General features: G+C 39.7%; 1 protein-coding gene across 12 annotated transcripts in view; it reads left to right on the top strand.

The window, feature by feature from the left end:
• Positions 1-16,755, top strand: part of sm (heterogeneous nuclear ribonucleoprotein L) — a 443,801-nt gene that overhangs the window by 44,592 nt on the left and 382,454 nt on the right. For 4 of the 12 annotated variants that reach the window (XM_071664630.1, XM_071664629.1, XM_071664626.1 and 1 more), the window contains exon 1: positions 1,547-1,704. The exons of 3 other annotated variants lie outside the window; for them this stretch is intronic. In XM_071664630.1, the coding sequence (XP_071520731.1) occupies positions 1,636-1,704 (69 nt within the window). In that variant the 5' untranslated portion in view covers positions 1,547-1,635. Of the gene's footprint in view, positions 1-1,546; positions 1,705-3,576; positions 3,843-16,755 lie in introns of those variants that run through there. 5 more of the 12 variants (XM_071664645.1, XM_071664643.1, XM_071664634.1 and 2 more) reach the window with 4 other exon arrangements.

Below are 16,755 nucleotides of genomic sequence, written 5' to 3'. Positions count from 1 at the left end.
GGACAGTAATAGTATCTTACATTGCTAATATTTATAGATGGAGACAGGATTTTGGAGCAACTTCTAAAGATGGAGATACTGATGTAAAAAAGCGATGAAGCGAACGTGCGGGTGGGGGTGTGAGGGAACCAGAGCTATGTATCGAATTCCTAACCAACAATGATTATGTTAATACATAAGCAACACATTGTTTCGAGACCCCGAGCCAGCAGAGTGGCTGGGGTTCTCATCGGCATGTAGGGAAATTATATTCTTTTACGTGAATTTAGTAATAATAATAATAATGATAATCATAATAATGACAATAATGATAATGATAAAAATGTGTGAATCAATGTTTAGAAATTGGAGTATGATATGAGGAATATATATATATATATATATATATATATATATATATATATATATATATATATATATATATATATATATATATATATACTTATTTTATACACTTACACCTTTACAATATTGTAATATGATATCAGAATATGTCAGGATGTGAGATGTCATGTCTACCAGACATTCACTTAGTGGTAGTGGGCATCTGAAACCAGTACCAGCCGGTCAACTGATCAGATTTTCAGCGCCTCATAGAAATCGATGAAGTAAATATTTGTTCTGTGATTTAGCTTAAGGTTATACCAGGTATACTTAGTTTGAGCTAGACTGATAAACTGTTTCAATAATGGCTGGCTTGAAGAGATCCAAATAAAGTTTTAGCTAAATGTATAATATTACTTTGGTTAAGGTCCTACCTTATCTCACAATAATTGTTCATATTGCTCAAGTGAAGGCAAAAAGTATGAATGTAGGATTAGCTTCCTGCAGAATCTGAACCCATGACTCATGGATTACGAAATAAATCTTCGATCACCGGGTTTCCGAAGGCATCTACCAAGCCATTAATTCTCGGCCCGAGCAGAATAACCTTTAGTGTCGGTCTTCTAAAAAAAAATCCATTTGGAAAGTAGCAAGGAACAGCTTAGAAATGAACAAATATAGAAGCCCGCGAAAACTGTTAACCTGTACACGTCATATTGATTAACATTGGGAAGTGAAAGTATCAGCTTTAGTTCTCGAGGAGAGCATCCTTCGCAACAGTCTCAATAATATATGGATGACACCAAATACATCCACGAGTCACTCCCTTATCCCTTAAAAACTTGAAACCTATGGATAAAAATAAATCTTTAAGGCAATGTAAACTAGTCAGTCGAAACAAATCTGTATCACTCCATAGTAAATGATGTTCTGGTGATTTATGGCAGAATATTTCATTGTATTATGCAGCTCCTGGCCCGTTTTGATCGTTCGACCTTCCGCGGCCCGGGTAAAGTCGTCTGCTGTATTTACATCCGTTTTCTATGATGGATACATACCTTTACAAAGATCGCATCTGTAATTTTCTCTGTGTGTTATTTCAAGAGTATCAATAAAGATATATTTATTACATGATGAGACAAATTTTTCCAATAGGTTTATAATGACCGAAGCTCAAAATAAGATAAAAATACGACGTAAGGTTCCAACAATGTAAAGGTGTTGTACACGGGGCCACGGCGCCGCCAAGCGACGCAGTAGCCCGTCTGCAGTGCGAAGAGACCGTTGAGAAGTGCGCGACTCAGTTCCAAAATGGCGTTTAACGGTGACGGTCCCTTTAACAAGCGTATGCGCACAGATGGTGAATCTGTGGGGCAAAAGGTAAGATGTGGCGCTGTTTAATGTGGATAAGTTAGTGTGGGTGCGCCAGTGAAGTGCTTTTAAGGCGATGTTTCCGCGGCCGGAGAGTGTGGCGGCGGCGGTCGTTGTTAGTGAAGATAGCTTGTGGCGGAATAGCGCCTCCCCGTGGCTTCGGGAGGCTGGCCCTACTTCCTAGATCTCCCTGTTTTGTGAGTGTTGTGGGCCGAGGAGAAGGAATAGCTGCAGAAGTGAATGTGAGACCCCCCGCAGCAGCAGCACCACCACGTGGGAACAAAGTGTGGGGGTGAGCGGCGTGGTAGTGGCGGCGTTGGCCTAGCGAGCCCCGCGCGCCCACCACATCTCTCCACCATTCTCACAGTTATCCAGATAATTAGATAAAAAAAAGACATTCCCCACGGTCTTCCACCATAATATTCATAATATTTCAATATATTAACACTGAACAATCATACGGCTTCAATTTGCTCTTACACGCTAGGCTCATTTGCTCTCATTGTTCCTGGAACTAGACTCGTTTAACACTGATCTCCCACTAAAAAAGCTGACCTTGGGGTAGTCTACATCCTGTGTCGGGGTTCTCACACCGCTCATTTTACGCTACAGGAACACTATATATATATATATTTATTAAAAAAAAAAAAAACTTGATTACCTTTCGCATGCACCGGGTAAAGTAACCCCCACATGTATATCCCCCCCTTCCCCCTCGTCCTCATGTCTTGTGAACCACCATGACGGCGTGAGTCATGCCGGGTGGGTCGCCCTTGTCAGAACATTACCACGAGGATGTTCACTCCGCCTCGCTACCTAACATACTAATCCCACCCCACGGTCCAGATCTACTCCTCTGTTAGTACTCGTTAGGCTCAGACAAGACGTGAAAACAAAAGATCTCTTCAAAGTGCGGGATGGGCGCGCGGATGATCCTGACTAGTTCATCCTGCCAGGGGGAACCAATAAATACCATAACTGGTCCCAGGGACGCCAGGATATCCCGTATTGTTTACCCGTAATACACAGGCCATTCAACATGCAGGTATAATGCAACGTTTACATTCACATGGATTTATATAAGTTAATAAACACGTAGCAGAAGGGAGGGCTATATTGAATATATATATATATATATATATATATATATATATATATATATATAATACATTTATATATATCACTATAGGGTCGATGACTAGCCATATACACAATAAGTTGGGATGTTTGTTTACAGGTATTTTAGGTTTTCATAAAGGTTCGATCTAACAAGGATGGGTAGTGAATACACTGCCTCTTAGCTCAATTTCCATATTACATTGCCACATCCTCTCAAGAATGAATATTCACAATTGTTTCAATTTTCCCAGCTTCATCCTGGTTTGATAACAGCAACATGCCAACTATTACTGCCTGGACACCACAGAGTTACAAGCGGAGCCTCTTCACCTGGGCACAGCACAGGGACACCCACACTCGCTCATCACGCGCAGTTTTTTTTTTTTGAAATATAGATATACATGTTATACAAAGATTTCACGTGTACATAACTAACCATATGTCTCAGCACACCCAGTTGCTCCCTCTATACCCTCTCCTTTATTATATTTTCATGTAATACAAATATTTCGTGTGTACATGACTAACCAGATTTCTCAGCACACCCAGATGTCTCCTCTGTACCATTCCCTTTCATTGATATCCAGAGCCTGCTGTTTCCTCTTACACCCACAGCTGTACCACCATCACAATTTCTGGTTTTCTTACCTTGACGGGACCACAAGTCTTGATGTCATGCTTTCAATAAGACTTGATCAACTGTACTGAAAACAGTAGCAGAGGCGAGACTGTGAGCCCGTCAGAGGTTGATGTATTTTCCAGGAAGGCGGCAACCCCCACCATGCAGGAACACTTCAAAGATACTGACAATCATATTCCAGAGGTGTACAGTCACCAACAGCAACACGTCGTAGCTTTCAACTACCCTACTACCTCTTCACTCCTTCCCTCCTTGTCCACCCATGTTCCCCAGACATAACCGTGACCCATTACTGTCCAGCTGGGCAGCCCCTTGAGGCAAGTAGCCCTTGTTCCCCTAACACGCTACCCGCTTGTTCCCCCGACGCCAGTTGTCAGGCTACGGGAAGGTAGGTGACAATTATATGCTGTTCTTGTTTCTTCTATTGTTGTTGGCTGTGTCCCTTTCTCCGCACTGGGTAGGGAGAGAGCGGTCTCCTGCCTGTGAACAGCAGCTTGGGCAATGCTCAATATGAACTGCTTGGAAGTTTGCTGAAAGTTGTTTTGGTATGCAAAATATGGAAGATTAGTTTTTGATAGTTTTAATTACAACCCCGCCCCCGTAAACTATGGCATTGTCAGATCACCAGCACCATCTTTATCGTATAACACAGAGCTAAAAGAATTCAAAAGTATGATTAAAAGTTTAGTTTGAATAAATTGCCCATGTAAAAAAAAAAAATGCTTTGAGTTAACATAAATTGATATGATTATTATTTGGGTTTTTGTTGGGATCCTCAGCTTTTATGTAAACCATATGTTAGTAATTTGAAATTATTTCAGCGGATGAGGCCTATAATAATTAACCTTGAAATTATGGTATTACAAATAAATGAATAGAAAAAAATAGGATCTACACTAGCAAGTTTTGAAATATATTTTTAAGCTCAGTTGTAGCAAGCTTGTATTAATGTAATCAGCATTTTGGTAAATATATCAGTTTATCGTTTGTAATTGTTAAAATATTTGTTTATAGGGATTATTGCAATTGCCGATTAGGCATAGCTCTTAAATTATAGAATCGTTGTAAGTGTATTTATGGATTTAGATGGAGAGGTATATAGACGGTCCACTTGCTTTAGGTGCATATTTATATGTGTATATTATTAAGAGTTAGGTCCCGAGTAAATTACCTATGGAAAAAGCATCTTGCAACCCTCGCCCATCCTGGTCGTATGATAAGTAACATTTGATTAAGATCTGTTATCTAAGAGTACATTGATTATAAAGTGCATTGGTTATAATAACGATAGTTCTTAGTTATTTCAGCCGAGTAGGCCCAGTCTTAAGCTGTGTAACTAATCCAGGTGCAGTTGTGGGTTGATTAAATTGGAGAGGTATGCAGAAGCTCCCCTTGCGACAAAGAAAATTCTTACTAATGCTTTAGTAGCTTATTTCTCTTTGGCTAGAAGCCCGTTGTTTTACGTAAGAGACAAAAGAATCTCTCTGTTATTTCGTTGATCTAATGGTAAATTTTATGGGAGTTTTTCTTAATACCATGTTGATGTTTAGGTAATTTTATGGGAGGGGAAAAACAGACAGGTTGTACTCGTAAGTTGTATACTGCAAAAGTTGAAGTACGGATCCGTCAAGCTTTAATAGTATGAATTTGATGCTAGTTTGCCTGAATAATGTGGCACATGCAGTTGAAGATGGTGTGGTGATACTTTGCTCTGTGAAGTAAAAGAGAAGGTGCCCTCCTTTCCCTGTAAGTAAGGAGTTTCTTTAAATAACTTGGTAGTTGAGCACTGGTGGCAGTTTTATTATGTTTACTATTTTTATTCTGTACCAGTAAATGTTCTTTATTTTTGGGTTCTGCTTTGATATTTTCCCATATGTGCATGATGCTGCACCCAACAATAGGATATAATTTTGACGCCTTGGAAAGGAGATAAGTGAACCTGAGAGAGCAGGGAAAACTGGGTAGGTTGTCTTGCCTATGGGATAACCATCCGGAGTGACAGTATGCATATGATTATTGTAAATAAAAAAGATTGGGAATGCTTAATTTTTTTTTTTTTAGATGGTCTGCAGAACTTTGCATTAAACAGAGTAGAACGTTAGTTTGATAGTAGTAGAAAACTTACTTGTTATATTCCCATATTGATTGTCATACTGATTTACATGTTCCAAAATGGAAGAATATAAGATCACAGTCAAGAGAATCCTTGTGACGGTGACTGGAGCAGTTTGAGTTTTAGATACATCACTTAAGTGTTGGGTAGATAGGGAATGCCACCAAATTAAGATATGAAAACAGCATTATAATAGCTCGCCCGATAGGATGCCCTATCCTTTAGGTCCTGTTTAGTGAGATTTTTTTTTTTCATGTAATCTGCCATGACATTTCAGAGTATATGAGACCTTGTTATCTAATTCAAAATGACTAATTGCCATGACTAAATGACTGCAAACTAAACATTTAGATTCACTCCCTTGCGTCTGTCCATCTTTATGGACACCCATATTAGCATGATGACGACCAAAAATGATATAAACTACTCTATAGTTGACCCTTTTTCAGTTGAAGAAGTTTTAATCTTTGGGGCATGTGATTGTTTATACTTTCAATCTAGTATTTAGTAATATATATATATATATATATATATATATATATATATATATATATATATATATATATATATATATAAAACTATTCGCCATTTCCCGCATTAGCGAGGTAGCGTTAAGAACAGAGGACTGGGCCTTTGAGGGAATACCCTCACCTGGCCCAATTCTCTGTTCCTTCTTTTGGAAAATTAAAAAAAAAAAAAACGAGAGGGGAGGATTTCTAGCCCCCCGCTCCCTCCCCTTTTAGTCGCCTTCTACGACACGCAGGGAATACGTGGGAAGTATTCTTTCTCCCCTATCCCCAGGGAAAATATATATATATATATATATATATATATATATATATATATATATATATATATATATATATATATATATATATAAGAAGAAGAAGAAAGATATATATATATATATATATATATATATATATATATATATATATATATATATATATTGTGTATTTACAATGTTAGTATTATCATTATCATCTCATCGGAGGTACTGTTTCTCTGAAGGGTTAGTGACTGGCACAATAAGTCAGTTGTACTTCATTGGCTGTCAAGTTCCTTGGCCCAGTTTACCATCATCTCTTTGCCTATCCCACACACGGGTTATATGTTATTGAATCACACACGAATCTCTCCCACTTAACACTGGACGACATTAATTGAACTAATTGAACTTGAATTTTCCTTTTTAGCCGACAAAATGTCTCTCTCAATTAAGTGGATGTAGTTAGCATGGTAATGTACACCGGTCACTGTTCAAGGGGAATTCTTACTTGCATAATACAGCCATATACCTTGCTTGATAGTTTAACATGCATTTGAAGAATTTGTGGTCTTGCCAATCATTTTTGTACTTCACGTCCCCACAGGGTAACCGATACCGTCAACTCCCGAAACCAGGGTCGTAGTCTAGGATGATATGTCCTTGTGACATACGGTATAAATCGTCTTGAGACTTGTTCTTGGCAAACACTGATGTTCACTGAAAGTGCGCTGCGCAGCGGCAACTGACTGACTTATTTTGTTTGTGTATGGTCGAAATTATTTTCTCATTGTCTTGTGAAGGGCTTTGCAGACATTAGAAATTAGTGGGAACTTTTATCATTCTTGGGTTTGTTTACAGCGGTGGTTATCCTCCACTGGCTATGATGATGTACATGCTTTAATTTCACCACTTGAGTTATGAATTTAAAAAGAAATAAAAGGGCGACTTTTTGATATTATTAACGTAATTATTTCGTTTTACGGTTATGATACTGATACATTATCTGCATTTCCCTTTTGAAAGAAACGAGTTGACTGGGATTATTATTATCTTCACTGCGGAAATGTGCTGGTTTAGCACGTGCTAGGCTTAGGTGGTTAGGAATTGAGTTTTGGCCAGATGTGAGTTTTATTCTTGTTAAAGGTAGATTAGTGAGTTGCTTTTGTGTCGAATATTGATTAGTGCACATTTGGTAGATTATCAGGGTTGCACCGATGAGTTGAGAGTAATTAGTGTGAGCTTCAGTGACCCTTTGGAATTATTTGGTCTGAACTGTTGTGTAGGGACTAGTTTGTTTTCGCCAGGGTTGTAGTACGCATATCGTTTCAGAATTTGCTGGTGTGAAATGCAGAGGAGCTGCTCTGGTCCTCCCAAGTTAATGTAGATTGGCTGAACTTCATTGGTTGTGCATCATAGAGTAGAACGTCGACCCAGGTGGGAATGGGTTGGCTCATTCATCTCTGACTGAAATAGGTCTTAGGATAGATTAGGCTTCATTGTTGTTATTTGATTCATGTAATTTATAGAAAGGATTTGACTTGGTCAGGGTTTCTTCATTAGGAACATCGACTTGGCTTCACCAAGGAAATGCAGGTCATCAGCCAGTGGAATGAATGCTTCATGTTTCCGTTGCCTTAGGGGGGAATACAGTTTGGTTGGATAATGATTGTTGGTGTATTCTTTCCCAGTTACTATATAGTAGATCCGGAGTATTTGAAAAGACATGTTTTTAACTTAAAATATTAAAATTCGTGAATACTTAATCTTTCCTTTTTCCTTCATAGTCCTCTCTTATATTTCAATTAAGGCCCGGCCTTGACATGGAGTTCTGTCCGTGAATGGAGCCTCCAACTTAAAAAAAAAAAAGTATCAACGTGCTATTAAAAGGTAGGTTTGGACTTTGTTAGTTTTGAGGTATATAGTGGCTTGAGTTTCATGGATGGTATTAGTAAATTATGAGCTTCGTTTTATTGGTCTTACCCTTTTCAGTGCTAGTGGGAAAGGCAGGCAAGTATAAGCCATATTGATGGATGTTACTGGGTTGAAATTTCTACGTCAGTGGGGGGGGGGGGGATGATCAAACCCTAGCCTAATTGATGGAAATTGGTGATAGTTTTGAACGGTGAGACAGCACTGAAATGTGCCATGCACCTGGTATGTGGGTTGCCCATATCAGACGCTCCCAGATCACTGGGGCCAGCCAGCTCGGACGGGTTTTAATTATTCACCGGCCAGATTCATAATGGCGGCTATTTGCTATGTCGGTTGTGTGGGTTAAATGCTTGGGTTTTATCCATTAGCTCTTATGGTCCTATTCGTATCTTTTGTAAAGTTGCCGGAGGTCTAGGAATAGGGGGGTGGGTGTTCCAGTATAGATAGCGTTCATCGTGCCTCGTGTGGGATTTTTTTTTTTTCAATTTTATGGAAATCGAATATTTTGTGCTGAAATGTCTCTTATTGTGACATGGCTTCCCTGATAGCCAACCGAGGTGTCATTGCTACTTTACCTGTATATCTATATGTTTAGTCATTTGCATCTCTTGAGGGGAATTAGCTGCAGAGTAAAGTTTAAAACCAAGGATAAATTAATGTAGTAATTAATTAGGTACAGAATTTTGTAATTATTTTTTTCGTTATGATTTCTAATCTTGTCAAGCGTGTATCCAGAATTTAACGCTTTTCAGTTATTGGGAAGTTTATCACTAATATTTGTCAGAGTCTCATAAAACTGATTGCAGCTGTTGTAGAGAAACGGGCGTTTTATGAAACCGGCGATCATATTGGGATGAAAACAGATTTGATAACATATAGCATCTGATAGCTATGATAAAGGGAGTTTTGTTTGGTGAAGTCGTGGAACATGCTTTTGCAAGGGAAAGTTCGTTCTTGTATGAGATGCAAGCCACGAAAACATTTAAGTTGGCGTAAATATACATTTGCATTTCCATTCTAACTAAAGGAATTGAAATATAAGAAATGTATGAATTTTTGTTAAGTGCATTTTACACTTAAGTACGTATAGCTCAAGAAGGAGGGTTGATAATCGCCCCTCTCCCCTCCTTGCATACCCCTCTTGATATCTGTACTATTACGGTACCTTCGACATATTGTGTTCGGTCACCCTCATCAGATGGGTTGTACAGAGGAGACTCAATGTATATTGGAAGCAGATGGCATCGTAAAATCATTCTGGATTTTTTTTTTTTTTTAGTAAGGTTTTCTTACTCGGGAGGTGAGCTTCGTATAAGTCGGATTGGGGAAAAGCCTTTTGTGGAAGCCTTCCGCTGGACTACCTAATGGGATTCATTGAAGCTTGAGTGGTGGTGCTGGTTCTGGTGGGCTCCGGCCGCTGGTGGCTGGGGGACAGCGGGTAGCATAGCTCAGGATATTTTTTTTTTCTTCTCATTAACTTAATGGATTAGACCTTCTTTGTGGGTTGGGAGAAGGAGAAAGGGATTGGTCGGGAAAGGTAAAGTGAAATTTAAAAGGAAAACAAAAATTGTAAGTGAAATGTTCCCTGAAATATGTGTGACTGCTGCTATTACGGGACCGTATTGAATGAAAGTTTATCATTTTTCTTCCCTGACCTCGGTAAACCACTCTCTTAGGTATACGTTTGCGTTTGTAAGTTTAGTAACATTTGACATTGAAATTGTTTTTGTTAGTGCTGTACAAAAAACAAGAGAGTGTAAACATTTCGTCAGGGAGCGTGTAAGATCTAGGAACTGATTTCACTTTAATCAGAACCACTGTTTTTGTATAGGGTTAGAGGGTATATTCGTGTTGATGACCTTTTTTTTTTTTTTTTTTTTGGTTGGACCGGATTTCCCGAGACCTGAGTGAGGGCGGAGTTATTGTTGGTTCGTATTGAGCTTTATAGCACGGAAGGTTGCGTAGCGGGGAATTTCTCTCTCTCTCTCTCTCTCTCTCTCTCTCTCTCTCTCTCTCTCTCTCTCTCTCTCTCTCTCTCTCTCTCTCTCTCTCTCCACCACGCTTGGACCTTGGGTCTGTGTGGTCAGGTCTGTCTGTCTCTCTCCCAGAGAGAAGGCAAGGTGTAAACTATGTAGGTTTATATAGCTCTCAGCAGTACAGTATTGCTTTTATAAGCAATGCAGGTAATTACCAAGATTTAAGAACTTCTTTAGAAGCCGTGCACGCCACGAATCGTCTCTTGCCTTAGGTTAAGAATATACAACGGTTATTACATTTGAGTCAACTGCTGGCTGGCCCCGGCGGTGCGGTGATGAGTGACGGCAGCGTGGCGGGACTATTAGAGATAGCATGATAATGGGACGGTGGCTGGCAAGGGTGCCCACAGGGAGTAAGGGGTAGACTTAGACTTAGGCTGAAGGATCATTGCAAAGTTCCATCATTAACAGAATCGACGGGGACCACATGCTTAATGTAGTGCAGTTTTAAGTTAACGTTACGTTAACCTATTACTTGGAGGTCGACCGTACGACCTCGGGTTTGATGGCGTGGCTTTTGACTCGAGCCTTGACTGTCTTAGCTTCATGCTCGAGGGGGTTAATGTTAGCTTTCTCCGGTCTGTGGGGGGTGGAGTTTTTCAGGTAGTCGTGTTGGGCCAAGCCACCTACTCAGGTAGGTGCTCGCCACCAGGGCTTATTTTCGTTTTTTGGAATATGTAAAGCGTCTGTAAGATTTTGAGTGATCGACAGTGTGGGCTTGTGAGATTTTTGCTTTCCCTTTGTGCTCCGTTCCCGAGGGTGAGGAAGGTAAGTTATAGTAGCGCAGCGGTTTTCTACCCTAAGCGATGTAGAACATTTTTAAACCTATCATGCGCGTTCTGTTCGTGCAGTCGTGGCCGTATGTGCTTGTTTTGAAGATTGTGGAACTAATTTGTCGGAAAGTGATAAATTAAGGTTTAAAGTAACCCCTTTTTAGCCTCTCAATTGGTTCTCTTGAACTGTTTACCGGGATTAAATTGAATAAGTGCCGGCGTACGAGCAAACGTTTCAGAGTTACAACGAAGGTTTTTTTTTGTGCTGAATTGACTGGCCATTATTATTTTAGGTTAGGTTAGAGAAGTTAGATTGTTTAGGTTAGTTTAGCGGGCACTTATAAAGTATTTACCGATTACTATATTGTACTTTAAAAATACGGGGAAAATGGTTCTTTGTGATGTCATTCTCTGTCATATGTATTATTATATCCCCTCTCCTTATCATTTGCTACGTTAACTGCGATACATGAAAAATAAATGGAAAGTTGTCATTATCTAATTACTGATAAGTCAAGTACCTGTAAGGATTAGAAAAGTAGTGTCATGTTTGTGTCTACAGGTGTCTTGCATCAGCTTCCTACTTCTTTCCGTGCTCTTTTGGTTGATATTCATGGATTGCTCGTGGTATGAGGAGAAAGTAGAGATTGAAGCTGAGAGATGTGGCACATCCTCCATCTGTGATGTTTTTCCCTCTTATGTTCAGACCGTTGCAGTGGTGAAATATTGCACGGATGGCCCCTCAGGGTCATAGTCATTTTGCTTGCCAAGATGGAGTAGAATCACGCAACCATTACGTCAGTGTACGTGTTTCCGGAACTAGGTGTAATTTACTGGCCTCGTTAGGTTAGCCCGGCGTGTGTCTGAATGCTCTCGTTTCTGTTGTGGCTCGGCAGAGTCCCATGCAGAGGATTTTCTTTACTCCCGCGGTGCCTACATGTCCTTCTTGGTACGTATTGTATGCTGGACTTTAAATGTGTGCCTTTTGTTTTGAACGATGATGGTTTGTGCATGCTAGAGCTGTTGATCTGAAGAAGAACCGTGTCCCAGACTCCTGTTAACTTGTGCCGCTAGTCGTACGTGGCGTGATTGGCCATTTCGTTTCAATCAGGAGCGCTTCTGGTGAGATTGTGAACACGGCTGTGAGAAGGAAGAGCACTAACTGAATTTAACGTCATACGGTCAACTTCCGTAGTGTAGGGATAAAATCACTTTGGCTAAGAGGAATTTCAATGGTTACGTGATGCTAGTTGAGAAGGGAATGCTAATTTAGAAGGGAACGTGTTTGTTTCATCCATGACTGGCGGCAGCCACAGTAAATGACCAGTCACTGTTCTGCACGACCCCCTGCCGCATCAGCTGAATTTTCTCCGCCTGTCCCGCCACGATTGGGCATATGCGACCAAGAGGCGCCCTCGTCTCCACACTGTTCACTGGTAGTGGCCGTAGTTTGTGACGGGGGGGAAGAAACTAAGCTCCTCTGTTTCTGGTGGAAGGATGACGCCACTGTGAGTGGAAGTAATTTGAATTTGGTATGTGCAACGTGAACCTGGCCAAATAGTAGAAAACAAGAACGCGTAAATATTGGCATCAAGTGTGCGAATCATATATATATATGTATAATGAAAACGAGAAGACATTTTATTTTATGAATGCTTAAAAAAAGAACATGTTAAAGGAAACACGAGATCCTGAGCGCTGTCGTGTATTTACACATCTTCAGCGCTCAGGATCTCGTGTTTCCTTTTCCATATGTTTTTTTCAGCGCATATATATATATATATATATATATATATATATATATATATATATATATATATATATATATATATATATATGGACACGATTATAGTGCAATTAACGCGCACTTTCAGAGAACACATAATGCTCCTCACCAGCGAGAAGCCGAATCCCCTACCATTTGCTTGGGAGCCGAGTACGCGAACGACGAGGCTGCCGCCCATAATTAGCGTACTTAGCTCCCAAGCTAATGGCAGTAGTTTAGAGTTCCTGCTCTTGGAGGGCATTGTGATATATATATATATATATATATATATATATATATATATATATATATATATATAGGTTGTATATGAGAAACATCATATCCTGTGCTCACTTGGTATTAGGCGTGTCGCCGTACACATGGCGGGAAAACCTAAGTCAGGTTCATTATTTTTCTCCCATCCCTTCACAGCGCACTGTTATGCTTCTGGTCTTTATGTGTTGCCTTTTATCAAGACGTGAAGTACATCATATTTGTAGTTGGTATGGATGATGATCTTTGGCGAAATTTTAGAGTGAGTTAGACTAGACCTACGGGTATCGGAAGATTGATTTAGACCTACAGCTTTTCCGTTAATGTAATATGTATACATTCATTCTGAGAATGGTTAACGCTCTGATTATCCAAGCATTTTGCTATCCGAAAAAGCTAATGAAAATGGAGTTAAAAAGTTTACAGATGCATCAGTATTCTACAGGTTACATGTCAGTCATGTTTTGAAATCGGCCGTCCCACTTTTTCTTTTGTGTTATAGTTCATTGATGCCCTCCATGAGATCAGTGGTCGAGCTAACTAACGTCTGAGGCCCAGAGTGTGAGTGACCTGTGTTGTGTAATGTAGCCACGGCGGTGGATGGCTTGAAAAAAAAGTCTTCGTTCATCCTGCCATAAATAGAACATTGTTCGGTTCATTTTTTTTAATCAAATTTTGAAGTATTTGTGATAGTTTCAATTGGAAATGTTAGTTCAAGAATCCTTATAAGTTTATGGCCCTAGAAATTTGTGTGAGGTTTAGTGGTATTGGAAGGAACCTCAGTATGAGTATTGTAGGCCACCGTGGCTGTGGTGGTCCCGGCCTGTGTGGGACTGGAGAGAAGCTTTGGTTGTCCCCTCCTCTACGCCACATATCGATCGATACGAGTGGAAGCTACTCTTTTGTTTAGTGTTGGGATTATGGGAGTTCGAGTAGGGGAACGGGAGACGCACACCAGCACCATGGTGAACCCCAGGATCGTGCATCATCATAGTCGCCGCAAATTTATATGGACTAACACACACACAGTTATAATTTTTTCAGGTTGGGGAGGAATGATGTGTCCACCTTGTGAAAGTGAAGACGGAGGATTGGGCACAGTTAGAGTTTTTGGACGATGACGAAGCAAAGGGGGAAAGGTTGGCTTGTTAAATGTGTGTGTGTGGGGGGGGGGAGTGGTGGTCTTCAAGACCTGGTATTAATGATGCTAGGGGAGAAAGTTGCCGTGTTCTGGGGCGGACCACTGTGTAATGGTGCGAGTGTATTGACCTTATAACAGGAAATCGTGACCCCTGGCAATGAGGTCAAGGGGGACATTCTCTGCTCCCTCGAGGTACGGAAGATACAGGGTAATACTTGGTAAAGAGATGCCGTAAGTTAATATTGGATGATAGTATAGGCTAGCATAGACAACCACGACTTAGTTACAAAGTTAGGGTTATGTTAGGAAGTCGATCAGGATAAACGATAGTTTTTTAATTTGTATGATGTTTGCGTGCCTGGATATTCTGTTCTGACTGTCTTTTTTACGATATGTCGTAGTTTCTTATAGTGAAGGCATGATTTTCTGTTTAATGTTGTAAGTTCGTTGTTTCTCAGCACATTGTTGTATCTAAAAGGTCTTTTGGTCATAGACCCCTGACCAGCACATTGCCATACGTCTCGGGTTATATATACGAATTATCTTATTCTACTGGGGTTGTTAACTCCATGAGCCAATACGTTTCGATTCCCTGACGGAAAGCAGTTCCTCGTCCTTCGTTACTGTTCTCTTAATGTTCATTGCACACGTATTATTTTTTCTCCAAAAGAAGGAACAGAGAAGGGGGCCAGGTGGGGATATTCCCTCAAAGGCCCAGTCCTTTGTTCTTAACGCTACCTCGCTAACTCGGGAAATGGCGAATAGTCTGAAAATATATATATATATATATATATATATATATATATATATATATATATATATATATGATTTGTAATTGAAGTAGTAATACAACACAGCAATGGAGGTTCAATCCAAATGTTTCATCACAGATTTCATCATTAGACTGACGAAATCATATATATGTGCGTATAAAATTAATAAAAATTCTACCCGAGAAATCGGTATATTTTCCTATAACACTCCATGCCCTTGTGCTCCCATTATTACTTTTTATTTTCTCACTTTCTCATCCTCTCTTTAGATACGAAATTTTGGCCCTATTTATAAATAAATTTTTTATTTATTGCTATACATTACATCTTCGTTGATCGTTTTACTTATCAGAAAGAGACGTTTGGTACCAATGCATGCTCCCAAGGAGAAGGAAAGGTTCTTTTTATTTTTTATTTTCAAGAAACTGAACATACGAGCAAGCACAAGTGCATTTTTAGAGCTACGCTCTTTCAGTACACGGGAATGAATGCAATCAGGAACAGAAGCCTTGCTTAAGTCCTGAGAGGTGATAGCTTTTCGTACAGGTCGACAAGAGATTACGAGGAGGGGGCATAGGATTAGTAAGAGGAGCACTTGGTGGTGAAGAAATGTTAGTCATCCAAGGTTGATTTAAAAAGAGAAACTGTTACCAGAGTTGCTTTGTCTTCATGAAAGACATTTATAGTATCGTCAGAACGGAAAGATGAAGGAAAGGCATAGCCACAAGATGTTCGCGATGCCCATAGCAAAAGACCAGAAATACCTGTTATTGAATGACGAAGAGAGGTTATCACACTTCCTTTGAATAAAGGTACGCTTTGTCTCACGGAAAACATACTTGTAATGATTATGGGCAGTGATAGATGTTGAAAGGGAGTCGGAGTAAAAAGAGTTTTTCCAAGCCGTTAGACCATGGATTGTAAGAGGTCATAATGGAGGGAGAGGGTGTGAATGCTTCCATTCCCGCATCAATAACCTCTGGTATGCCTTTGTCGGAGACAAAAAGCATCATATATATATATATATATATATATATATATATATATATATATATAATAAATGCCTTGTTTAATCACGTTAAAAACTATGATCATTGTATTGACTGGAGTAATGCCATCTCGGTTATTAACTCGACTCCATTACCAGGAGAAGTGTCATTGAATCTTCAATTGTTAAATACACAAAGAATTTTAACCTTAATATTAGTGAAGGCCCATACAAATTGGATAGCTATTGTTGATAAAATTTGTAAACAATTCTCTTTCTTGTCCACATAAGTTTGATACGCCCGTCTGTCTTGGACTGTCACATGTTTACCAAATGGCGTCCTAGCTAAACGTCTCTTCGTTGTATATCAACTGACTTATAATTCTCTTTTGTCTCCCCTGATGATGTGATTATTACACGAAAGTGCACTTGGGAAATAATCGTGTTTCAATTTCCCTGTGGACTCATGGGAATATTATATATATATATATATATATATATATATATATATATATATATATATATATATATATATATATGATAGGGGAGAAAGAATACTTCCCACGTATTCCCTGCGTGTCGTAGAAGGCGACTAAAAGGGGAGGGAGCGGGGGGGGGGGGGGCTGGAAATCCTCCCCTCTCAATTTCTTTTTATTTTCCAAAAGAAGGAACAGAGAAGGGGGCCAGGTGAGGATATTCCCTCAATGGCCCAGTCCTCTGTTCTTAACGCTATCTCGC

Source organism: Panulirus ornatus, chromosome 9 (genome assembly GCF_036320965.1).
Source record: "Panulirus ornatus isolate Po-2019 chromosome 9, ASM3632096v1, whole genome shotgun sequence".
NCBI classification, from domain to species: domain Eukaryota; kingdom Metazoa; phylum Arthropoda; class Malacostraca; order Decapoda; family Palinuridae; genus Panulirus; species Panulirus ornatus.
This window is presented reverse-complemented; position numbering and strand designations above follow the sequence as displayed.